The sequence below is a fragment of the Anas platyrhynchos genome, chromosome 3 (assembly GCF_047663525.1).
Source record: "Anas platyrhynchos isolate ZD024472 breed Pekin duck chromosome 3, IASCAAS_PekinDuck_T2T, whole genome shotgun sequence".
Taxonomy (NCBI): domain Eukaryota; kingdom Metazoa; phylum Chordata; class Aves; order Anseriformes; family Anatidae; genus Anas; species Anas platyrhynchos.
In genome coordinates, this window is record NC_092589.1 from 13,724,304 (window position 1) to 13,751,541 (window position 27,238).

General features: G+C 41.4%; 1 protein-coding gene across 9 annotated transcripts in view; it reads right to left on the bottom strand.

Moving 5' to 3' along the window:
- EHBP1 (EH domain binding protein 1) overlaps positions 1–27,238 on the bottom strand; it is a 206,090-nt gene that overhangs the window by 55,325 nt on the left and 123,527 nt on the right. For all 9 annotated transcript variants that reach the window (XM_038176016.2, XM_038176019.2, XM_038176022.2 and 6 more), the window contains 4 exons: positions 23,577–23,755; positions 22,886–22,934; positions 16,145–17,059; positions 14,070–14,213 (listed from right to left, as the gene is read on the bottom strand). In XM_038176016.2, the coding sequence (XP_038031944.1) occupies positions 14,070–14,213; positions 16,145–17,059; positions 22,886–22,934; positions 23,577–23,755 (1,287 nt within the window). The remainder of the gene's footprint in view (positions 1–14,069; positions 14,214–16,144; positions 17,060–22,885; positions 22,935–23,576; positions 23,756–27,238) is intronic.

Below are 27,238 nucleotides of genomic sequence, written 5' to 3' on the forward strand. Positions count from 1 at the left end.
CCAACAGCTCAGAATTAACACACAGGTACCGAGCAAAACATGAATCTCCCAAGACGTGCACGATGTAAACAAAATTGCAGTGGGTTTGCCTTTTGGTATCCAGTTGGATCACAGGAAGGCATCAGCAATGAAAAGAAAGACATAAACATCTCCTCCATTCTCTGTCTTCAGCCTGGTGTCTGCATTGGCTGCTTTAGCACCAATAAGCCAGATGCATCTTGCTAATATTTTTCATGAACATAAAGTATCGCAAAAAAAGTACCAAATCACTTGTCACACAGAAGAAGCTCACGATCTATGTCACTGATTGACTAATGAGACAAGGCAGGATGAAAGCAGTGGTTTCATCAGCAGCCCAACGTCCAGCACTGGGAGAATCACAAACAATGTCATAGCAAAGCTGTCCCCTTCAGGAGCAAATAAATAAACAACAAAACCAAAAACTAGCAATAACGTGGGCTTGTGTGGCTGCAAAATGGAAAACGATTCCCTAAACCTAGGAGATATTTTTAAAATATGTTAGCCTCATTTTTTTTTTCCAATATCACCTATTTTGTTCTGCATAACCTACGATTCATCTGGAACAGCATTTCTGGTGTGAAGACTGCTGGCTTTAAACAAAATTGGTCATTTTACTCTTTGATCACGTAATTGGTAATTTAATTCTTCGCGTCACTGTGAAATGGTTAAATTCTCAGTTTACTGAAAGACAAGCATATATACATTTGGGCAAAATAAAATAAAAGACTGGCTGACTAAGTAAGTATCACCTTGTGCTTCATCCAAGGCCTCTTGCTGGTTGTCTGGCTGCTCTTTTGTAGGCAAAAAGGAGCTGAACGCTCTCTGGCTCCTTAGATCTGGCCCAACAAATGCACTGCCAGTCATGCACATGGATCCAGCTTAAAACCCAGTGTGAGCCTAAAAGAAGCTAGTCAAACTGGCACCTACTCATGCAGAAGGAGATAGATTTGTCATGACAGGCTGATTATTCAATGTAAAGAAACAGTTTAGCTTTTCTAATCTGGTACAAATACATCTTTCTCAGAGAAAAAAGTAAAAGGTCTAGCAGTTCAAGTATTTAAAGTAAAGAAACCAACAAAAAATTGTAACGTCAAAGTGAACCATAGGTATTTGTGCTGGTGCATTCTGCAAAACAGCCCCGCAGTTCTATTCAGATAAATAAGATTTAACCCGTTTAACCCCTTCGGGGCTGCGCGGCTCCGCCATGACCACGGCAAGCATTTCTATTTCGCGCTGCACTTGGCCGTACCGGCGGGTTTTGAAGGGCAGACCGAAAAGACGTAATTCCAAATCCCCCCCTCTCCGTTTTCCTCCTCTCCTCGGTTGCCTGCGCTGATCCCAGGAGCGATGCCCTGGCGGCGAGCAGCGCGGCGGCGAGCGGCCGTGGGGAGAGCGGGTCTGAAACAAAAGCGACAGCCAAGCCCTCCGCCAACTTCTTCCCTGGAATTTCCTCCGCTCGTGCAAGTTTGTGCTCTCCCTGCTACGTGTGCTGTAATTAAGGACAGCAATCACCTGAGGCTCCCAGGGCTTGCTACGCCTGTCACCGGCACTGTCAACAGTGGTGGCGTTACCCACAAGCAAGGTCTCAAAGGCGGAAAAATGGCCCGAAATTGTGCCGTCAGACAGGGCATCGAGTCCGATCTGGGATCAATAGTCTGAAAACGGCATTTTTGGTGCTTTTCACCAACCTAGCTACGGCCAGAAGGGCAAGAAGCTGCTTACTCATTGCAGGAGTCAACATTTGTAGAGTTCCACTTAAGGGATTTTCTCTTGTGTAAACTTGACTTCATTATTTAAAATAAAATAACAACAACAACAACAAAAAAAAAAACCACACCACCCAGTCGCGTTATGAAACAAAGAGTTTTGGCAGGCGGATCAGCTGCTTGAGAGCAGCATCTTTCAGGCTGCCAGCCCGGGAAGCTTCCTCCTCGCTGGGGCAGCCGAAGGACGTGCCCTCCTGAGGAATGCTTCACCAGCAGCACGGAGCAGGGTGGCTCCAAGTTTTTTTTTTCCTCCCCCCTTCCCTTAATTTTCAGGGGAGGGTGGCGGGATCACAGCCCGCTGGCATGTGCTCAGAATGTAAAGAACGAGCGCAAACCTTCCGCCTGCCCGGATCCTATTTTCCTGTGTGTGTTTTTTTTTCTTTTTCCTTTTTTTTTTTTTTTTTTTTTTTTTGAAAATGTCCTGCAAACTGCTGGCAGCTTGTTTTTAATGGAAAATACCAATCGCCTAGGATCTATACCTAGCCTTTTGCCAATAATGAGAAAACTTCACCTTCTGTCCCCAGCAATTCTTAGGAAATCTTTTGCTGTTATTCCTACAAATCCAATTACAGATTGTTGAGTAGCTAGTGGAGTAAGCTTATTGAGGAGTGTCACATCACTAAGTCGTGCGTATGTGTTTCAGTTTGTAATGTGGTCTGAGCCGCTGTAGAGGTGTCAACTTAAAATGCAAGTAAGTAGCAGAACAGGGCTAATCCCAGCCACTACTCCCCTGCAGCCAAATTGTAGCGCAATGAATGACAGTGGAAATGCAAAGATGCCACTGTGCTTATCACACACAGCCAGATGGTGGACCTGGATCAATGCACACATGCCACGATCAATGCATTTGATAAAGAATTAAGAAGAAAACTGTACATGTTATCAAAGAACTTGTACATGGCATAATTATGATTCTGCATGTGCTTACTGATGATATTGGAGACTCAGAGGCAGGTGATAATGAAACTGATAGGAAGAAATAGCTTAAAGGCTACAGCATATGGCCTCAGCACTAAGAAATCTTGTCAAATAGTTCAGAAAGCTTTTTTAACTGTTATTACAGGCTGCTCATAGTGCAAGCTGGTGGCAACGTTTTAATTTTTTTTTTTAAACCTGAAATGTCAAAAAGTTACAAAAGCTATACTTTTCCGAATGGCTCAGAAAATAATTAAGACGCTATTGTGTTTTAAACATGGCCAAAAAAAAATCACAGGTAGAGTCCGCGCTCACAGTTTTCGGTGGTGGTGGTTGGGCATTTTCTAAGCTATATAATTATGTCTTCCCCGACTCCGTGTTTTTACACTTTAAGGGGTCTTGTGGCAGTTTAAAGAATGCATTTGGGTGACAATTTGCATTCGCCACGCTAATTTGTACAGATACAGTTTTGATATTAGTTCTCATCAAATGTATAGCATTTCCCCCTTACCATTTGTACTCTGCCGGCCGCATTACAGCTACCTTGGATGTCAAAGAAGGTAATTAAAAAAATGTGGAAAATGGTATAAAGCAATAAAAAAAGGCATATACATTTATAGTGTATAAAAGGTACCTAAAATACAAATTCTCATGCTCCAGTTGATAGATGAGCTGTCTAATCAACGCCTGGACGTAACTTAAGTGCTCTCATTAGTGTGAAGGCCTTCAGGCTAAATAAGACTAAATCCCTTAAAAATTGCTTCTGCAATAGAAAAATCCCCCTTACCATTTTCCTCTGCCTAAATCATATCAATTAAAAAGAGAGAGAGGGAGGGGGAGCGAGAGAAGCATTTTCACATGACTTTGTTTTAGCTGACACTCCAAAAACTATCTCCTGAATCCAATTTAAAATGTTGCAGCGAAAAAAGTTCATTAGCAATTGAAGAAACAAAAAAATCACGCTGAGTTCAGTTTCTCTTTCACTTTAAACTCGGATCTTTAATCAGTGCTAAGGCGTATAATGCCCATTGAATCCTTTACCTTCACTTTTTTTTTTTTCCTCCACAACCCCAAATATTTAATCAACAGTGCCCACTGCGGTTTTACGTTTAAATTTTATAATTTATCAAAATGAGCCTCTGGAAGGAAGAAGCACGCATTTTACTGAGTTGCTTTGCAGTGTGGCCCCCCCCAGCCCCAGAATTTCAATTTGTCCTGACAAACCATTGGGTATTAAACGCTAAAGGCACGCAGAGCGCATAAAGAACTGATGGCTTGATTAGCTCTTGTGGTGCGATTGAAGGAGCTGTCTCTCTCCCCGATTCTCCATTTTGAGAAACACTTTGATCTCTGTTCAAGTCAATTCATGAACATCAACTGACAAGACTGCATGAAACACCCCAATGGTTAGACCCAAACTCGGAGCAAACTATTTGGTTTCATTAAGGCTTCAGGAGAAGTGACCAGTGACAGTCCTTTCATTCCGGAGCCAACAGGCAAGTGACTATTTCAACTTTAATGTGCACAATGTACTGCTGAAGGCCACTACACCTATAGTCGGTCACTCAAGGATGAATGCCCGTACCTACTATTTTGTGACATGTGAACTGCTAAGTGCAGCTGCAGGCTCATTAACGTGTTTGCCGCGTTGTTTTCGCCACCGCGGGCTGACTCTCCGCATTTCCCGTGTGAGAAAGCAGCGCGTCCTCAAAGGGAGGCAGAACAGCGTGCGCCGCGTAAAACCCAGTTATTAAAAAAGATCACATTTCTAAATGCAGTCATTTACTACGTGTTTACGCCAACGGAGAAGAAATACTACCCGTTCCAGCTGAAAATATAAAAGAACTTGAACCCCACCACCGACGGAACGCAGGGCGTTTGTCGGTGCGAGAGCTTTGCTACAGTCAACTATTTACATCGCTTTTCCCTTTTTTTTTTCTTTTTTTTTTTTTTTTTGAGCTGCCCTTTCCAAAGAGTCCCACTTCAAAGAGCTGTTTTTTTGCTCCGGTTCCTGTCAATGCAGGTCAGAAACACCAGAGTGGAAAGTGGCTGCAGTGCCGTGGCACAAAGAGTCTCTGCGGCCGAAATCAAACAAAGCCCAATTAAACTGATCATAACGTCCCAGTGAACACAAGGAAGCTCACCTGGTATTTCTGGACTTCTTGTGTGAATTCCCAACTCTACTCAGTACTTGGTACTATAATTACCCTGACCAAAATACTGTGAAATTACTGCTCTGATCTACTAATGGCTGCAAAAAATCAAGCCGTCGTGGTTTCATGCCAAGGGGCCGTAGCAAGGTGGCGCAATGCTTTCCGACAGAGACGACAACTTCTAAAAACTCAAAAGGGAAAATTAACGGGATGTGGTTTATGTTGCCAAGGCCTGTTCATTAATTACCAATTTAATCACTGCTGGAGGCATGACATTACAAAAATCTGGCTGAAAGTTCTAATAGATTATGAAGACCACCTAAGAAGAGTGACCAAGAAATGTACAAAACAATTAATACTGTTTCACTGCTATCAAAGACACTCAGATTATTTTACATCAAGTGAAGCAAAAGAATTAGTAGCTTCACAGTGCCACCACTAGGAACTGTAAATACAATGGCACACAATTAGTAATGCACATGTGACTTTTCGTTCAAGGCATATATCCTTGGGAAAGCCAGAACATGATAAGGAGAACAAAAGAAACATTTTTAAATGAAATGAATAAAGATTTTAACTCTACCCTCGTGCATGCTGAGCAATAACAGAATAGGCGATGCAAAATACAGCTCTAAGTGATGGCGATATCATCCTGGGATTCACAACAGCGTGTACTGAACATCCACACAGAAAACGTCCACAGTTATTAGCAGCAATATAAAAAGAGCATTCGAGATGCTAAGAAAGCCGGGTCTCGCCTCACACACAAAAGAGGGGGCTCTGAAACACCAAGACCTTTTTTTTTTTTTTTTTCTTGCTAAGGTTTATAATCAGAGAGAAAATATTTCAAGTTTTTGAACTGATGATCTGAAAATTCAGTTAATAAACCAACAGCATATTTTCTGGGAGCACGCGTGTTAATGCTATGGCTGCACCTGGAATTAACATACATATAATAAACAACTGCATATTTATATTTAGATGCTTAACTGGTGTAAGTAGACGGAGCTTATGGAAATAACACCAATAAAATTCAACTGAGAACCTCAAGCATTTATATAGAAAACCCAAACTGCGTAACGTTTGTCTTGCATTATCAAAGGTTCCGCTTTATTCATGAAATCCCTCCCGGTATACAACTGACAATGCATACTAATTCTTCTTAGAACTACATTTACTTGCCCTAATTGATTTATTTTCCCAGCTACGTAAGGTGCTTGTCCACGTCACTATTTCTGTACAGAGAAATATCACAATTTCATAGTCAGGAAGTGCTTAAACTGATCAAATACGAAGTCAAAAGACACAGAGCCTTCTTGAAAACTTACGGAGTATTTTTATTTTTCATGTATTGAGTGATGGTAAATAAAACAACTTGTTTGTTCTTGCCATCAAGGAAACACGATCAGACTATCTCAACCTTCGCATGTCATTATAAAGAAGTAAATATCAGTTCAGTCGTGGTTTTGAAGTGTTCAGTCAGCAGGTCTGACCTTCATTTAAAGAAAAGTATATTGTTAAAACAGCTATAAAACTTGGAATGCTCATGAAATGTAAATACTATACAGCATAGTCTTATCAGCTTAAACCATATTTAACCACTTTATAGTGGCATACATACAAGACATATAAATGAACAACGGGGAATAAGTTACCAAAGCTCAGGGATTACCAAAATAATGTTCAATCTTTTTACCAATTAGACGGTAACTGCTTCTTTGTAATCTCGAGAAGATCTAGTGATCGTATCTAAATCTGGTCACAATTATCAGCATGACAGGCTAGGTTTTTTTCAATCAATATTTTCCAATTAATATTAAAAGACCAAGGTTGCCAGCTGCAAAGTCCTCCACCTCAATAAACGTATGTTAGATGTTTAATTAATAAAGACCAACTTCGCTCTCTCAAAACCAAAAACACCATAGGGATAACTTTGGTGAGTTCTCTTAAATGAATTAATACTATATCACCTTGGTCACAGACATTTATTTTCCAGTGAAGGAGACTGCAAAAATTCCACTGATGATCTAGATGCCTTTCCTAGGGCGATATAAGTAAGGATTCCGGTTTCAGGTAGAAATAAAAATAGCTGAATAAAGCTATCTGCTGCTCATTTTCAAGAAACTGTTGAAAAATTTGGAAGAAAGAATAGTTGCAGCGCTAACTTAACTTTAAGGCAGCTTGCAAATTAAAATGTCCTTTTTTGTTGTCTACTCTACACTTGCATTCTGTGCCACCTCTGTTCAGGCTGACCACAGTATACTTTTTGGTCACACAGCAGAGCTTATTTGCTCAGAGATGCAGGAAGGTTATCGGAGGACGTGATCAATAAATCAAACTGTTTAATAAAGCTTTTTTTTTCTGAGCACTTGTTCAGAGAAATCACGCTTTATTTTTATTTCATTGCAGATGGAATATGCTAGATCTGTGCAAATGGAGGGAATCAAAATTAAAGAATATACAAATTCATCTCATTTCAGGTTTTGTCCGCTTCTGGAGCTTTTCTAAAAAGCTTTTTCCATTTCCACCCAGCCACCATGGACGTAAAAAAACAGTTATCACTTTGCACTCAAATATTTATGAAAATGAAAAGTAATGGGCAAAACAGATTGACACCTGAAGTAGAAAGAGCTTATTAAATATGAATTAGATACAGCCGCAACAAGTCCTTTGAGGAAGTGAGTAATAAAAAGCGATATTCTGAACAGAAAGAAACAATCTCATGGCATAACCCTTTCCTGCTGCCCTCTGTGTTCAGGCTGCGTCTGCATGGCTGGAGGTAAGAGCTCTTTGGTGAGGTGCTTCATATCTCCAAGTTCTACTACAAAAGCTGAAGATAGTCCTCAGTGCTCTTTCAAACTTTATATATATATATATTACCTATATATATATATTCAGGCAGCTATAGCTGTCATTCAGCTTGAATAAATATTAAATAATGGTGGTGGAGATAAGGAAGCCCAAATCTTTCTGCGCGGAGAGCAGGCCAGCAACAGTTGTGTTTAGGCGCAGCAGCAGTGTCAGGCCTGCTCTCTGAACACACTCCTGCAGATTATATTAATATGCTTTTAAACCCCTGTTTTACAAATGGAGTCCCTCACAATTTTTTAATCATCCTCACAATGCCGTCGTGAGGAAATAATTACTGTTTTCCTGTTTCACGAGAGGCAAAAGACAGAGCAGTTCCCTCTGGGTATCACAATATTGAACTCCTGCATCCCAGAACCTGTGAGAGATCTGAAATACAAAAGGTCTTTGACCAAAACCATGCGAGGGGCCCAGTCCCTCACCTAAATTCACCAAGGAGGAATCCTCAGCTCATGCAAAACCCAAGTAACTTCAGGAGTGATCTGTGGCTCGCGTTATGAAGATGAACACAACCTTTCCCAGATGAGCACCGCTTCTCATGAAGGCCGTGCTGTTCGGTGTTCTCCACTGAAGCTGTCTGCCTTGCAAAAACCAGTTAAAAGTCTTTGACACGTGCTTTAGGAGATGCCAGAAACAAGGCTGCTGGGCATAACCCTAATTAGCCTTGCCGTGGCACGGCCTTCTCGCCCACCTTCTGCCTGGAGCTGAGCTCTGCCCGGTGGTGTTCAATACTTTGGGGTATTTTCCCTGTTCGATGCACAGACCCATCAATATGTAGCGCCAGGCTTTACTCTGCAATATTCAAATCCTGCTCTGTGGGCAGAATTATTAATTTCTTCAAGGGCTTTTCTACAGAGCTCATCACTACGGTATTTAAGCGCCTCAAAAGCATTAATCACATTCCCTTCTCCCAACACCCCGTGGTGGTGTTATTACCCTGTTCTTCGGCTGAGAACTGAGACGGAGAGATCCCGCTAAAAGGATCTAACGCTGGATGCTCACTCTGGGAAGCCTATTACCTGCTTTTTTTCAGCACACTAAGCTTTATGCAGCCCTTTCTATGGCTAAAGCACAGCTCCAACTGATTTCCCTGACGGACCCGGATGCCCAGTGCATCTGCAAATTAAACCTTCACCTCAAATGGCCATCCAGAGAGGAAGGATGCACAATTAATGACCGCGCGGAGGAAGCTTGGTTCAGGAGAGTTTGCAGCACCGATGAGGAACTCGGAGGCGAAGGCAACATTACATTTACATCTTTTGAGAGTCTTCACCATGGCCTCAGCCTTTTGCTCCTCGCCATCGCTGCTTCGCTGGCCGTACACCTTCCACTTCTGCAAGCAGAAGGACAGAGGTCCTCCGGACAAACAGCCTGCTACGTCACCTCAGTCCTCGCAGCTAAATGAGACACGATTGCTTTGGGGAAAATAGTATGTGATCACATAATTAAAGACTGCATCATAATGCATATACACAAAGGAGGTTAATTAAAGTTGCCTGCGCGTTTCTTAACTCCTAATTCCTTTCTCTGTAATCACCCTGACTCCACAACCATCACCATTGGAGTTTACAGAGCCAATGACAGCTGCAGTAAATTTCCATTCTTTGTGCGGACCAGTCATTAAAGGAGAAAAAGACAAACGCTTTGCCACTGGCCTTCGCAGCTATTTGCTGACGGAGGAGTTCAGCGGAGATTCACCAACTACGGGCTCCACTCTGCATCTGGCAAGTGAGGATTTCCTGCTGGAAAGCCCCTTCGGCCCTGCACCTCCTCGGCACTTCCAGATTGCCTTGGACCCCTCTAACCTGCCACTTGGCCACGGAGGTAGCACTTTACAGCATCCCGTGCACACAAGGCCCCTGTGTTAACAGCCCTCACTGCAAGGCTGTATTTTACGGTGGCTGCTGGGAGAGCTGACGTCCATCCTAGCACTGTGATATTCATCACGAGACGAGGCGAGTTACATAAAAATGACTAAGCTAATAAAAAGGCTCTCCTGGTTAAAAGCTGAGTGATTACAGCTGCTACACCAGATTGGGAATGACAGAAGCATCTCGTAAAAGAGTCACTGCATGCACACCTACATCAAGAAAGCGAGAAGAAAGGCTGAGCTATTTGTAAATCTACCAGGGAGAAAGGCATCCAGAAGGGGATCAGTAAGTCTGTTAGTCTGCTCATACAGCTCTTCAGTTAACTCTTCCAGTCTCCAAAAGGCTGCATCAATTTTAAGGATCCTCCCTCCTATGATCCTCCCAACCCATAAGCATGCTTTCAAGCCGTTCCTGACCAATGTAGTCTCTTCTCAGACTTCAAATACCTGCCTACAGGCTTACATACCTCTGTACAGGCTGGCACACACACAGCTTGCAGATTTAAGCCTTCTTGAGAAGCACTAGGGGAGCAGATCTAACAGTGGAAAAATTTCTCCCATGCTGCAAGGAGGGAAGCAATAGGAGAAAAGAGAAGGGGCTGGTATGCTGTGGATGGAGGAAAGCAAGCAGAGAAGGAGGTCTGAATCAGGTGGATTGATGACGGGGATAGGAGATGGTGGGGCAGAAGGCACAAAGGGAAGAGGTCTAAGGCTAGAAAGTGTAAAGAAAGCAACTATTAAGGAAGAAAAGTTAAAAAGTAGAGAAAGGGCAGTTTAAATGGACAGTATGGTAAGATGAATAAGTGGGAGAGAGAAGAAAGAAAAAATGAGCACGAAGCATAGAAGGGGAAGAGGATACAGCTTGGGATACAATGAGAAACACATGATTCGGAGGAATATGGGAGCGAGCTAAGAGGTATATGAGCAAACTCAATGCCTTCTGCTCCTGTAACCTCACTGATTTCTGAGTTAAAAAGAAAAATAAAAAAGCACACGAGACTATCGCTCTGGGCCTAACCGCACCCCAGAGCACAAACATCAGCAGATGAAGACACTTAGACATTTCAACAACAAGTCAGGTGAGCTTACACCAGGAAGCTTGTATTTATGGCCATGGAACAACCTTGGAAATTTCCTCCCTTCTGATGACCTCACACAGCAACACAACCCCACACACCATGCATTGTTCTCGCCTGTTTACTTAGAAAACAGCAGTTCAGAGTTCTCACATGGCACATGGAAAGTAGCACAGCAAAGCCTACGAGACAGGCTTTTCAAAAGTAACTAATGACACTGCAGGCTTAACTGGGGTTGCTGGTTCCCAAAGGCTGGGCTGCCTGCAGCTCTTTTCACAAAGGTGTCAACGAAGGTGTAACTGCAAACTTGACGAGTGACGTTTCAAATTATTGGACTCCCTTTTTTAAAGTTTTCTTGTTGAAAAATGAACTCTTCCTATTTCAAACCATTTTCTCTTCTCAAATCATCCCAAAAAGCAGCCTAACCCAACTCACATTACGAACTGTTGATTCTGGTTACCATAACTGCCGCAGGGATACCACACTGTACATTACTGCACCCAGGTTGCAACTCTGCTAAAATGCAACTAGAAGAAGATGCTCGAGTAGAAATTCTTATTATTAACCTTAATGACTAGAAAACACTGAGAAGTCTTTGCTATTTTCCAACAAGCAAATAAGCAATGGCAAATAAGTCAACTGGCATGACAACACCACATTGAAAGACTCCTCTCTATGAAGATCAAATCTGTTGAAAAAAAAAATCAAGGTATCTTACCATCTATATATGTTAATGCATACATGCATACAGTATGTCACTTTTCTATAGCACATCAAATAGCAATACTATACCGGTATCCACTCAAGACATCCCCTTTCAAATACACATTTCCCACTGAAATGCATTCGGAGAACGCTGAGCTTGGTAAGCCAAGCGCTCAAAAGTAAGAAAATGTCCAGGTTACCTTAGCTATAAATCCTTGCATTGGTTCTCATTTCATATAGTCTTTAGTGTGGACTCCATTTTTTCTACAGAATGCTTTACTTTTTCAGTGGCCATGACTGAAAATGTTAAATGAGTGAACAACACTTCACTAACTCACTTTACCCTCCTTGTTCACCGTGTGCCCTACACCTTGTTTAAAATATACTATTTCAATATTTCTCTGAACACACAAATATTAACTTCTCCCAGGGCTCTTCACTATTGTGTCTAAGAGCTTCCAAACTACATCTCCACAACCCCTTCCAACCGAGGAGCTTTTGCTATCCTTACGTTACAGCCAGCTGAAGCAGAGTGCCCATGACCTGTTTGCTCAGAGCACCCAGGACTTCAGAGGGGCTCACAGCACAGCTTTCCTTGACATGACTACAGCTGGGTGCATTCTAAGCTTCCATAAGCCCACCCCCAATAATCTTGGTTTGGAAATTAGAAATCAGAGAACCTGCCAACTTGAATATGTTGAGTTCAAGGTACCATCCCTCAACACTTTAAAGGGGGAAAGAGACTTGGGCTCTGCAGAGCAGCACAAAGAGACAGCCCTTCCTTCTCTTGCAGGTTTCCATCTAATTCATTTTTCAGCTGCTCTAACAAATGAAATAAGGTCCCACTGATATCCAGCTGCCCGAGCTTTACAAGCCTGGCTCACCCTGAAAGCCCTGTCCCTGTCTCCTACCATTCAGCTGGATTTTGTGGCATAGACACAGTCTTCATAACTCTCTGACTTCACATCACCATCTACCTCCGTGCCATCTACCTGGGGCATCTCTCCTCCGCATGCCAGCACAGCAGCTCCTTCTTTTCTTCCCGTTTGGATTTCATCAGCAGGAGGAGTTTGAGTCTAAGAGAGAAAGTTTTGCTTTCCAATACTATGATCTGCATCAGAATGGACCCTGATCACCAGGAGAGCAACAGTAAAAGACATTCATGCTGTGCTGTGCCCATGCGGACAATTTTTACTGACACTTACAAACTTTTCCAAACTTCAAGGCTCTCTAATGATCTTGTGCTATTAACACAACTTTTACTGTTTTGAACAGACTTTTCAAGTGGATGGAACCTTTTTCCCATAAGACATTTTGAACATGGATAAAGCAGTCACCCAATCTAATTCAGGGAAATGGTTGAATAGGCTCTTTTTTTTTTTGAGGTTCAGAAAAAAAAAATACCCTAAGGCAAAGAGCTGATGTGGAAAATTTCAGCTCAAACAATTAAATACTAGCAAAGTTACAAAAACTTCAAAACTAGGGGCTTGTAATAAGAAAATATTGGGCAACTTTATTTACAGTTATTTCTGTCTGAATGGCCAGTCATCTCTAGCATCCCTCTAATGCTGCTTGGTATACGAAAAACTGTTTAAAAAAATAAATCCAAAGTTATAGTTACCTTATACTATACTTATATAGGAAAAAGTTATATACAAAACAATCCCAGCATTTTCTATGTCATTGTGTTATCATTAGACAACTAAGATGTGTGTACATGTATGAATATATTTTGAAGAAAAAAAAAATGTTTGTCAGTTTGGAGGGGAATTGTCTATGGAAAAAAAAGTCCAGCATGAACCCAAGATAGTTGAGAGAATGAAATGAGATGTGTAAAATCACTGTCTTCATTTTCTGATCGTGTGATCCCATTTATGTAAAAAGCTGAATCTGCCCCTCAGGACTAGCCTCTGAAAGATGTGAATCAGTAAAAACTCAAGCCTTTCTCTGTATCGTTATTTTTCAGTTACATTTACATTCTTAGTTGCCAGTACCGTCTCTAATGCACAATAGTTCGAATCACAAAACCCACATTGCAAAGGTTTGCATAAAAATTAATTAGCTTTCATCTCCAGAGAGTACGCATCCTTCCAGGTCACCACTGAGGCCACTGGAGGTGCAACCATAGCTGCTTCAACATTGGAGCTCATTCCCTGGCTCCACTTTCCCATCTCCCCAGCATAATCAACTTTCGTGATAAAAAGGAATTGTTCCATCAACTCTTTTACAAGACTGTCACAAGCAGCCTCATTCAGTGCACTACCACTTATGAAGCAGCAAGTAGTTGACATCACAGGCTTGGGGAATGCATTTACATTAACTGAAAAAAGAGAAGTAATCAAAAATAGCATAAATTACTCCACTATCATTTAACAAGTAACTTTTGTTTTTCATCCCATTAGAAACTGCAGTGCCAATCAAAGAAGGTGCTCCCAGACCTCTGCTTCCAGTGAAGTCTAAGGCATCTGTCTGCTGGCCGTAGCAGCAGGAGAAACACTCTTTTCAAGTGAACTGAGGGTACACGACACATCACAGCACTGGGGCACTGAGCGTGGAAAAGAAATATTCTGCCAAGACTACTTGCAGAACCGTTTTCAAAACACATGGATGTGCACGTAAAAACACCACAAAAACATAAGCACGCACGGTAAATGTTAACTGTGTAAAAACTGCCATATTGGCCAGTATTTCTTACATCATTCAGCTGCTTATTGCGGGCTGGGATGATCGTATTCGTTAGCTGCTTGTTCCCTGCCTTTAAAGCTGCATCTCTTCTTGCTTGCTCAAGCAGAACTCTTGCTCGTTCTTTAAGTTCTTCCTGTCTTGACAACATTCGTTGCTTAAAAATAAAGAAATATAATTAACAGCACGGCAGCCTCAGGGTATTTAACATTTATACAGTAGTTAACAGCCAGGAGCCTTCCTATATAATAAAGGTCAGGAGTCACACGGACTGCAGCTTCATGAGGTGACAGCATTCTACAGAAATGAAAAGTAAAGACGATCAAAATGTAAAATAAAATACAAAAACTCATAGGCCTTTATAATGCAAATAGACTTCCCTCCCCTTAAAACTTAATTTCTATCAACATTTAATGCCTTTAAACTGCAACCGTGGAAAAAAAATAATTGGCTTCATGGAAGCTAACTATGTTAAATATACCATGTGTTTACTTATTTACTTTAATATGTATGCAAATATAATGCTTTGTTGGCTACTTATATGGGTATCGCTCATTTATAACTTGAAATTGAACACAAAGAGGCTGGGTACAAAGTAAGACAACCTGCAAAAATATCTGCTTCTCCTTCATATATGTGACCATCCACCAGAAAGTCCATGCTTTGTACACGCAAATGATTACACCGCAGAGCAGAAAGATCAGAAAGGGGACTTCTGCGAAATGAGCTCCCATACATATAAACTCCCACGTGCTGACTTCTTAGTCAGGCTGAGCCGTGAGGACTCTAGGAAAATGCATCTCTGGGCCTTTGGATGAGCTGGAAGCGATGCTGCAGGTTGTGCTCCTCCGACTATGTGGCAATGGAAACAGCTGAGACTCATCAATGACTACGTGTTCACAGTTAAGACTGAGACTCACATCTGAGATTTTATTACCATGTGCAAATGCACAGAAGATTAATAACAGGCAAAAGTCTTTAAAGCCATCTTGTCCTACAACCTTGAACATGCAAAGCTCTGCATGGAAGACATCCTGTATCTCCCTGCTGCATTACTCTGGGGGCCAAACTGTTCCTTTCTCGTCTAGTACACAAGGATAGAGAAAAAAAAAAAAAGTCATGAGTCTTCACTGATGAAAGGAAAGAAATTAGCTGGCTTTAGAACTAGTATTTGGCCATCACCTATCCATGGGCTGCTTCCCTTGCAATAAAATGAATCCTCGTGGTGCTTACTTGAGAAAACATGTAAAAAGGTTTGAAGCAATCCATAACACTGGCTGTATTCTTCTTCTCTTATCACAGCTAATGGCACAAAGCCAAGCGAAGCCAAAACTAACGAATGTTCTTCACAGGAGTAAAATTATAAGCCTGGCTTGCGATTTTTGTAAACAGGGTTGATAACATTTCTAACATATTTTTGTGGTGATATTATTTACTGATAACGCTCAGCATTTATATAATATTCAACTTTCATCCTCACAACAAATCTGCAAGGTAGGTGGGCATATACTTTTTATCTTTATAGAAAGGAAAATGATATTGTGGTTAAGAAACATGCTCGAGGCCGCTACAAGAACAGCATCATTTAATATTCTGGAGTTTCTACCTCACCATCGTAGGCTACGTTCACAAGGCTGTGTGGTTTCTCAGATAGTATCTGGAAATATGGTTGGTATATTTCAAGGCATTGAAAAGTTGACATTTTTTGAATATGGCTCAACGAATTGGTACATCTTTCTTTTTCAGTTTTTGCTACAGTATACATTAGTTGGAAGAAAAGTGTTGCCATACTCAGTGGCAAAAGCCTTGAAGCCATCTTCTTCAGACTGGTGGGGAATACATTTCTTCCTTTAGCTAGAGGAGATTGGAAAGGTTAACAGAAGGAAAATTCCTATAAACGCATTTTTCACGTAATGACACTTTTCAGCATCACGTACTGGTCAAAATATTTATTGCCCAACAATAAAAGCACACGACCTACCTTGCCATCTATTCTGAAGATATGGTGTAAAATACACACATGGAGAAAGGACTTGAACAGAATCTGCATGCTGACTCACAGGCACACAGAAAGTTTACGTTTCTTACCTGGGCTGTTTTTGCAGCTGGATCTGCATGATTTAAAGCCGTTCTGGCATCGTTGTCAGATTCAGATTCTGCTTGCCTCGGAGAAGCACACGTTTTCTTTGCAAGATCTGCATCCTTATTATAAAAGTACCCAAGGTTAGAAGTAGGTGATAAACTTGGCTTTGTGACAGGCGAACCAGGATCTAGCCTTGTGCTCTCTGTGGATCCCATATGCCCCAGCTTTTCCTGCTCTGAGAAACCAATGGTACTGTCTGAACTCTGGTGTCTTTTCTTGTCGTTATCTTCACCGACAACGGTGGGCGATGTGTCCTCCTTCTGATCGCTGACATGTGCCAAGTCACTCAAGTCTAACGTGTCAGCTTTCAGCAACTTCTTCTTCCCCAACACAGGCTGTGCTTGCGTTGTGTCCGTACTGCTACACTTCCCAACTTCTTCAGAGGCAGAAGTCCTTCCAGAGCTCTGCTGGGATTTTTGGGGGTCTGTGTCGCTTCGAGTCCTGCGAGAAGAAGGGGAAGCCGTGCTCGGGCTTAAATGGTCATCGGGAGTCTGATGCTCGCTCTCGGACTCGCCGACACCGCTGTCGTTGACGAACACGGAGTCGTCCTGAGAAGCAAAGTCTGCCAGACCACCGTCCGGCGGATGCAGCTCGGGCTCCCGCTTCAGGTCGTTCAGCTCTGCGTAGAATTTTTCCTGGTCAACAGAACTGTTTGTGTCCGTTTCATAGTTCCCCACTTTGTACGTGCTTTTACTACTGTTCTCCTCGATTTGGACCACGTTCAACTCTTGGCCGCAGAAATGCGCCCGTATTTGATAGAGATAGGTCATGACAGTCAGTTTGTCAGGTATCGCCAACAAAACCATGTCAGAAGGCTCCAGCAACCGCGATATTCCTAAACTGGCAAACCCATCGTACGCCTTTAAAAACAGAGAAAAGAAAGATTACAATACAGCACTTTCTTACAGATCATAGTATTTCAAGAAACACAAGTGGAAGCTTTAGTCAAAATAAGCAAACACAAACATATCCAAGATTACAGGAACAGCACAGGCTTGGCCCTATTACTTCTTATTTTTTTGGCTTCATTACAGTGGTACGGTAGTTAATCATTTTTTGTTGCACAGTCCAACCTGAACTCATCGATTTGCCCAGACAGATTCTAGATATCTCCCAGGGTATCTTCACAGTAATGCAAATCCAGAGAATATGAGCAGCAAAGACTCTCAAACAGCATTGTTCCAAATACTTCTAGCATCATCCCATACTGTAATAAAATCTTTTGTTACTTCAAGTAATGCCACTCTCATAAAGCAAAAAGATCTTCACAAACTGCAACTTCAACCCCCTTGTGTTTGCATTAAGGAAGCCTTCTGCTACCTACCATGGTTCTCACTCAAGTAGCAGGAAACAAGCCAATAAAAAAAAGTGCAAGAGTTGGAACAAGAAAAAAGCAACTGAGGATGGCTTTTTAAGATAAGGAACAAAGATAGAAGAAACACGACACTAATCCATCTTGGGTTTTATCACTGGTGATCAACATTCTCCCTTCTACTGGTCATGTAATTGCAGTGATTTGTGTTGATGAAAAACTGTGTGTGTGCAGATAGCCACAGATGGTGCGATACAAGACATAAATCACATTAATTCAGCAAACAAATGCATTTTAAAAAATTGTTGACGCTAAATTTATTAGAAAGAAAAAAAAAGGGGGGGAATGTCATTCATATTTTACTTCCATTTCTAGAAGCTGAACAGTTTGAAAGCCTCCTGGCTTGTGAGGCTACATCTCATTATTTCTGCTTGCCCTTTAAGTGAGTGGGCTTGGTGCATCAGGTTTTTCTAGTTTTGAAGAATTAAAAGCCGTTTCTCAATTTACAATTAATTATTACTATCCCGGATTAACCCTGGAAGACAATATTGTGTTTCAAGGAAGCCTTTAAAAAGGCCTCCTGTTAGCGCAGACTCGCTCGGGCTTCTCTCCCCTGGCAGCTCTGCATCTCCTGTCCAGCCTCTTCCGAAGGCTTCGGACAGGCTAAGAGCTGTCCCGGCAGCATTTCCAGCAAAAACGGATGCTAAATTTAAGATATGGAAGAGAACTTAACCTTTTACAAGGAAATAATAATGCACACCACTGACTACAACTCTACCCCGGTTTTATACGGTTTCCTTTGTTTAGTTAGTTTTAGAAGGGAGGAGAAAAGAAAGAAAAGGGAAAGGAACTTCCATTTGATAGCCTCTTGGTTTTCCAGGCATTACCTTTCAGGCTAGCAAACGTCCAACACTGAGCTAGAACACGGGTCCAGTATGCTTGGGTCAAACTTGTCTGAGCATTTCTGGAGAAGTAATTTTTAGATCTCTATAACAAACGATTCAGGCTTCAACTACACATACAAATTATCCGAGCAATTTAATTGTAAGCCCTGCTGGCTCTCCCTGTGCAAAATGACGCGGCCTAAAATCGTGGCTGGCCTTTGGCGGGGCATCATTTCTTGGGAAGGCTCATTATGGGATGGTCATGCCATTTACAAATGCTTAGACACAGGAGCAGCAGGGGAAGACGCGGACGTTGCTTTTACCGATACAGAGATCGAGGCAGAGCAGAAGAACGGGAAGATGAGGGACAGGAGGAAACGGACAGAGGGTGGATGGGTGAAGGGATGGCTGCCATCTACCTGGTCTTGTTGTCCTGAGCTCAGTAAGTGGGTCAGCGCTAAGTGGGTGCCATAAATAACCTGTTAGCCCATGCTGCAAACAGTGGGAGTTACCATTTCAGGAATGAGAGGACCTCAGGTTGGGCTTAGCAGTCCGCAGCAGCCAAAGCCCATAGACGTGACTTGACCCGAACTCTTTTATACTCTTAATTTCTTATTTATATGCTAATAAAACTAAATCCCAGGAATATCTCCCAGGGTCTGCACAATGAAGGTGGGGACAAACTGTTGCGAAAGATGCTCAGGACGGGTAACACTGCAGCAGGAGGATTTAATTCACAGCGCCGGATATCCTCCATGCAGCTGCAAAACCACTTGGGATTTTGATTTTGCCTGCTCCGTTCTTCTGGCAATGCTTGGGGTTAAACAGCAACCCCAGCGATGCCAGATACTCGTTTCCCATCCCCTCCTCCTGCCATTCTGGACAACACACCTTCTGGCTCATCTGCTTTTGAAGTGCACGAGCTATCTAGATTGGCATGCAAATGTTTTACAGTCATTAGTGCTATAAATAGCCATCATATGCTCCGTACGTGTCCACACGGCAGCGTGCGACAGGTTCTCCTTCATTGTTGAATTGCTTCATTCAAGAAGCGGGGAGCTTCTTGACTTTCCAGTGCGTTTATACGTGCCCTGTGCTTCCAACTGGTTTGTAACTAGTTTGTAGCATGGTATCTACAGAGCAGGATAAAGCGTTTTCCAAGTCAAATTGCGTTTTGTTATACGGAGGCATAACTAAGCCTTGATTTTGCAAATGCTCACACGCATGTTCAGCCGGGCTCCTGCCTGATCCTACTGAGTTCAACTCCTAGATATACCATTAAATGTGTGCTTCTGACTTTGTGGAATCAAATCACAGATGTGAGCATCAATACCTCTAAGAAAAATACAGCTGCCGGCTTGAAGGTAAGGAGGACTTCCATTTTTAACTCAACGCTACCCCTATGACTCTACATTCTTCTGTTTAAATATATATTCTAAAGGGATTCGTTCCTTCCCGAACATTTTGTCAAGGCGATAGCTCCAGTTCAAATATATCGAGAAATTTCGGAGAAATGGTCAAAAAACTGCAAAAAACACCATCAACAGCATCACAAAAATTGAAAGTGCTCACAAAATATCCAAAAGATATTACCATTTCCAAACAATAACCCTTCAAACGAAACAAGCTTCTCTAACCAATGAAGTAATTAAAGCCAGAAGTTCATTACTAGACACAGGCTGCTGTGCCCTTCCACTCCTCGTGCTTTCAGCCCCTTCAGATTTCAGCCAAGCTCGTAGTTCAGCAGCTCGTGTTTTTGAAGTGCAGGACGAGTTATTAGCAGTATGAAAAATTCCTGCTCCTGAGAAGGGACCACACTGCTGCTATGCTGAAATTTTAATGCGCTCGTCATTAGGACTTACTAAGAATCAAATGGACGTAGGAAAAAAAATAAAAATAAAAATGATTCATGTTATTGGGAAGGTTATATGGGGATAGTCAGGTACGTACGAGATTTTAAGTAGAACCACAACTCTTTGGACCAGCTGAGAGCGTATCCCTGTAATGTTTTTCATTTTCTCAGAGATAATCCTGGTTTCTCTTTCATTCCTGACCGAAATCTCCATATGCAATGAGCACAACGCACCAAAAATATATTTGAATTCTGACCGATGAAAATGTCATCTGGAGATTTTTTTATTATTATTTTTTAAGAGATTTACTGCAGAAATTACAATACATACATAGAGGTATATACTCAAGACACCAAACCTATTTACCTGTCTCTTGATGAAGGCTTTTTTTTTTTTTAAATTTAATAATTTCCTGACAAGCTGATTGACAGCCATCAATTGCGATCCATCAGCAGGAGCACCACAGGCACTATTCCAAGCATTTCCCAATTCTGTCCCACACTGACATATTGGCCAGGATCAGATGTCACAGGTAAATGCCCTTTTTGATTCAGCACCGGTGGCAGCACCAACCTGGCAAACGACCTGTGTTCTATATAAAGAAACCCCAATGATGGGCTTTTTGCAACTGTGTGTTTCAATGTGTAATTATACACAGGAATTGCACTGAATTAGTTGTTTCTTAAGATTGCTTCTTCCTTTTTCTTTTTTTTTTTTTTTTTTTTCCTAATACAAGCAACGTCATACACTTTTAAAAGCTACACTCTTCCAGGTTAACCTTTCATCTATGGTCACAGCCCCCTTTTACCTCCCTTCCTGGGAGGGGGGGGAAAAGAGAGATGCTTCAGACAAATAAAATTGTCCTATTCACCCACAGATGTTATTTTAATTGGTTAGGAGGAATCGTTGTCACCCGTGTTACGTATCTGCATGGAATTTAGAGGGAGCCATTGTTGGCAGCGCCGCATTCACTCCAACCAAGGGCACGCGGGGTTATCAGGCAGAACTGTGTGAGACCAGGAAATAAATCTGCAGGAAGCAACTGAGATACTCAATGTAGCTGTCAGGCAGAGGGCTGCGAAGTGATGAAAGAAAAAAACTGCAGCAGAACAACAATCAGTACTTCTTCAGTGCTGGGAACTGGATCCGGTTAGAGAGATGGGCTAAAAAGTTCACCGTTTGCCATCACGGTTTCATAAAGAAAAGATGACTGATTGTGCCACCAACATTTTCAATTAACAATCTAGTCTTTCTTTTTTTTTTCCTTTTTTTTTTTTTTTTTTAAATATAATCCGGCTTAATTAGCCCATATAACCAACAAAACTTGAAGTACAAAAAACACATGGTCACAGAAAACACAGTGATGTCACGGATAATCCACTTAGGTCATCAGAAGCCCCTGTATTATTATGAAAAGGATATCATTGGCCAAATCACTCATTAGATAAGAGCAGTTCAGAGATACTTAATTATCTATAACACTTAAGCCCTATTTTAATGACAAGTAACTTCCTTGATAACGGGTAAGTGTTCAGACGCATTAAAATATAATTACCCTAAACACAAATGAATTTTAATAAAGCACTTTCAGAAAATCCACATACTTGCAATGCAATATTCTTTAGTTATACTTCCTATATAGAGTTGAACTTAATTAAATCATTCAAAATCTACTGTAGTTTCCTCCCAATTCAATTCAATATTTGTAAAGTGCTGTAAACATAAAATCAGAGCGCTGAGAAGTAAGCTCCTTGAAACACTTCACAATCCTCAGGAATAATTTTATTAGCAGCAACTCGCATGAAAATGATCATTTCTAAACACAAAAATGATAATTTCTAAACACAGCCAAACCCTGGCCATGTAGAAATCCCAAAGTCTGTAACATGTCTAAAATGGTAAGCAGAAATAAAAAAATCTTCTGGTGATTCCCCAAATGAGTCGCTGCTTCTTTCGGAGAAACTTTTCACATCTTTGCCTCACAACGGCATCGGAAGCGGTTTCAAACAGCTGCCCAGCAAAATGCTATTAACTGCTCTGCAAATAGTTTGGTTTATTTGCCGGGTATTGTCTCAACGCTTTTATCCTAAACTTTCCGTGTTGCACAAAAGCACAGGTTCCGCATGCGACACTTCTCTTGGCTGTGCAGTATCAAAGCAGTATAAAATTTCGCCCTTAAAAAAATAAAAATCACTATCAAGGCAACACTGACTGTGACCAATGCACGGAGCCCTACTAAAGCAACAGCAAGAGGAGTCTCATGCACGACAACCCGAGCACTGTTATATTGCTCTTTTCTTTTTTTAATTATGTGGATGGTCAGAAAATAAGAGAATTGCTCCAAAAATGCCATCCAGCCCTTCTATCTGTTTTCCCAGTTAATGTAGGCCATAGAAATATTAAACCCTAATGCCAGCCTTGCACTTGTTGTGAATGTTAAAGACCATGACAAACCGGAGTCAATAATGCATCCGATTTGAGCCACAGGAGGCTGAATACCTTCTGTGAGCTGCAGTTATGACCTTACAAAACAACCTCACTTTCCCAAAATTAATAAAAACCTGCAGAGAAGCCAAAATTGAAGCTACGTCTTTTTTTTTCTTTTTTCTTTTTTTTTTTTTTCCTGGCAGTTCTTACCTTTTTGTTGTTCTCTTTAATATCTTGAGGATTCAGGGACTTGTAGTCACTGAGGGGGAAAATGGCACAGTGGGTATGTACAGTATTTGATAAAAGCAGCAGTTTTAAAAACAAACCGAATCTAAAAATTTGACATGCAATAATATCATACAGTAACTAGCAATTTCACAGCAATTCAATCAACAAAACTAATAGCGTGGAAAATTAAAGGAATAAATAAATAAATAAACAAACAAGCCCCGATGACATGTTTCATTGCCTGGAGCTTTCCATCTAAAAAAGAAGTTAAGGCAGGGACTGGAGGCTGGCCTTGACAACCAAATTTACCATGGGGTAATCCGTCCTTGTCAGAGTACAAAGAGCTACAGGCTTATTTCTCTCATCTCATTTCAACACCAGCACAATTTTCATAATCATCTTGAAGTCAGTTCTTTGTATAAGATTAGGGAGAAGAAAAAACAAATCACATCGAGGGGAGAAACAATTGTTTAGGCAACAGGGGAGAGCAAAGAGGTCATAAAGTTTGAGCATTTGTAGATCTGTTTTCTTAGAAAGAAGGATTTTTTGTTTAAAAGAAAAGGGCAAAACAGTTCAGTACCTGAAACAAACACGGACCCGACTTTTATGGAAACTTATACGTTGCGTATTTCTATGAGAGTCAGGTTATGCAGGCAGAAAATATACAACTTACATTAGATCTGGTCTAAAGTGATGTAGTATTGCACAAAACGACAGTCCGTTTCTCCACGATGTTGTAAAATTGGTGATTTTCACTCCCCTATAGTTTTTTGTAACTTCTTTGCACCACACGAGCAGGGACTGACTAGCGTTTGGCTTTCTCCCCAAAATGGGACTTGGTATTGGGCTTGGCTGCAAAAGAAAAAAGAGAAGATAAAAGAATTTAATGGAAGATGAGAATTAACATTAATTGACCTAACTGGATGATCTGTATCCTTTGATGTGAGGTTAGGTCCTTCACAGCTGTCAGTTTACAATGACTGTAACTTGCAAAAGACACAAATTGCAAGTTATTATCCCCAGTTGTCGCCCTTGGCGCTCGTCTCCGAAGGATGCAGATATACAGGATTCCAGATCGACACAGGAGAACAGGCCAAGGATTGTACCAGTGGCAACGCCGTGCTGAAACACTTAAATCCTTAAAACCTTCTCCCGCACAGCCTGCAAGATACACACCCTTGGAAAGCTTTCCCCAAACGCCGTCACGTAAAGGCATCCCCACAAAACCCCTTCGCTCACAGAATCCTATCGGCGGTGGTTTCTACCAAGCATCATCGCCTACTGCCGACCATTCCCCCAAAAGGTATTTTGTCACTTTCAGGAACAGCCTTGGGTAGCACAGGAAAAGAATCGCAAGGGAATACGATGCAAAAATAAAGCTATGGCAGGCATTCGGCTTTTACCACAGAGCTGGGGAGAGAACCCAGTAATTGCAGCTGAGGTTTTCAAGAAACACGCCCTCATTTCACTACAAAAATAGGCACTTCTCAAAACTTCTGAGATGTAATTAAATAGAATGATTTGACTGACACAAATCCAAAGTCTGAATTAGAGGAGAAGGGAAAAAAAAAAAAAAAAAGAAAGAAAAAAGAGCCCACTCGTTTTTTCAATGGAATCTAATTAAAAGCATATATACACAAACATGCTACTTATGCACCTTATACACAGAGAGTCCCCAAATTAAGATAAAAATAGAGCAAGTAATTTATTATATCACAGCCACTTAAGTTTAACAAGTAAATCCTTTTGGCCATATTACCTATTTGTGAAAGACCAACGATGCCCCCACTTGACTAAAGTATGGCAGTGCTAAGCAATTAGCTGCCAGCGACAAACTGATTTATGGTTTCCCTGCTGCTGGGGGAAGAGCGTTTACAGAATGAGGAAAGTCGTTTTTCATTTGTCTTGACAGTCGGCCCTAAAAAGCTGTTTGATAAACACACCTACCATCAGATGGACGCACTGCCAACTCATTTAGAGGGTGCAAAACGTATACTTTGAAGAGATTTTTAAAGAGGAGAACATATGCATACAGTACCTTGTTTGGAAAGTGTAGGCTTGTTGGTTGTTTTTTTTTTTTTTCTTAATCCTGTCAACGACTCAAATCGGTGTGAACAAATCCTTTAATGATGAGAAAAATATCTCTAACTACACTGAATTAACATCTTACCAGGGATATACAAAATAGGGAAGAAGCAGCAATACACGATAAGCCTTCTGTTCTCCATGCATCAGATTTTAATCAGAATAACAAATATCATTTAGAAGCCTCCAGACAGTTACTCCAGATTCAGAGTGAGGCAACAAAGATCAGGTTCTTCTTCTCCTTACGTACTTAAGCCAAAAAAAAAAGTAACCAGCCCCAAATTTAAGTTACAACAGTATTTAAAATCTTCCTGGAGCCTATATATATACACATATATATATATATAGGTAATACATCTGGAAGAAAATATTTAAAATAGTGCTGTCAAGCTGTGGAAAACTGATATTTTAACAATTTTGTAAGTACAGAGCCACTTCTGTCAAACCAGCACTACTGCACTACTCACCAAATCTAATCAATGTCAGCTATAAAGTCTTAATACTTGTTGTTGAAGCTCTTCACAGAAATCTTAAATGTTCCAGTCACCATTTAAATACTTCTTAGTTAGCTTTGAAATGGCCTTAGGCAACCTTACCTTTCTAATGCCTTAATTGCACATCTAACGAATCTTTTCAGGTACTGATTTTAAAACCAGGTTTTAGCAAAGGACATCCCAAATTGTTAAATCAATACATTTAGCTGAATTTAGCGTTTTATTTACAAATTATCCATTGATTAAATCTAGACTACAATCCCTTAAAAGTTTAAAATTGCAGCTTTTTTTCCCAAAGCTGTATTTCCTTTTAGATTTTCTCAAAGTACTTTATGAATACGCAAGATTTCGGCACGTGCATAATGCAATTTAGTTTTCCCTTCTCTAGCAGATAAAACAGAAATTATACACCGCTTTCTCTCCAGATTTAGCACGCCAAGTTTTCCAGATAAAGGTGAAGTTAATATTATGATAATGTTACGCTCTTATTCACCACCTGAGCGAAAGCCTTTGTTATTTAATCTACGATAAAAGCACTGAACCCAAGACACACTGGAGATATTTTAATCAGGGCAAAACCGTGCACGAGCACCTGACATCGCTTCAGAAGGGTTAACAAAAGGGATTTTTTAGTTTTGTTTTGTTTGAAACATCGTTATGGAAAATATTGCCTTTTGATACCTGGAGGTAACACATATTAGTCCCACGTTGAGAATAAACCCAAATACCACCAAGCAGCTTTTTCCGGCCTATATTAGCTCTATCAGAACAGCAAGAACTGATGAAATGAAATGAAAATTGAGTTAGCTTTTCCTTCCATCGTTCATTAAAGAGCTGACTATGCAATTGTTGTAAACATCGAGCAGCCACAACTTGTTGTTTTAAGTTCAAAAGCCCAAGTCCCTGAGAACTCATTTGGAAACGCCACTAAAAAAGCATCAGCTATCCACAAAGACTGCCAGATCCCCTCGCTGATAAGCAGGTTACTGCCTCGAACGCCACCAAGTTTTATCTGGCTGGGGATTAACTGCATGGTGAACGCAGAGGTACCAGAGCCGGTCCCTTGCTCGCTAGCTCAGCCCCCGATGCAGCATCGTGTGGGTGGATTTACCAGCTGGAGTCAGCACGAGCTGCACCGTATCTTTGTTTCACAGTCAACAGAAGCACCGAAGTCTCTTTACTTCATTCCTCTTTTACATGTCCTGGTAGCTTAATTAATATGTTTTATATCGTATGCATTTTTCCCCTTGGGAGATTATCCCACCAGACCATTAACAAGAGGACCAGAGCTTTAAATATCAGGCTGCGCCTCTACGTTTCCAACCATTTAAATAATTGGTTTGCTGCTCTCAGGAGCCAGGTGCACCGCTGGTTAGCAGAAAACAACCAAGATGGGGACATGGGGCTATGAACCAAGCCCTCGTATGAGACACACGGAGCAGCCAGGGTGAAGATATCGGGGGTTTGGCTTCAGCAGCTCTCCAAAGGTTGGTGACAGGTAGCACAGCGTGGAGGGGCTTGAAGAGAGCAAGGGGCAGCACCGGAGCCTGGAAGAGAAAGATGCTCGGAGGAGTCCTGGAGAGGAGCAACGAGAAAAAAGTACGTAGTAGCTGTGGGAATCTGGGTGCAAGACTTGTGTGGTTTGAGTTTTATATTAATGAACACAGCTCCCTGAAGAGGAAAGGAGTGGAGAGAAGAAGCTAGGAAAGGTAATTAAGTGCAGGAGGAGAGGAAGCTAAGATCGAGATAGGGCTGA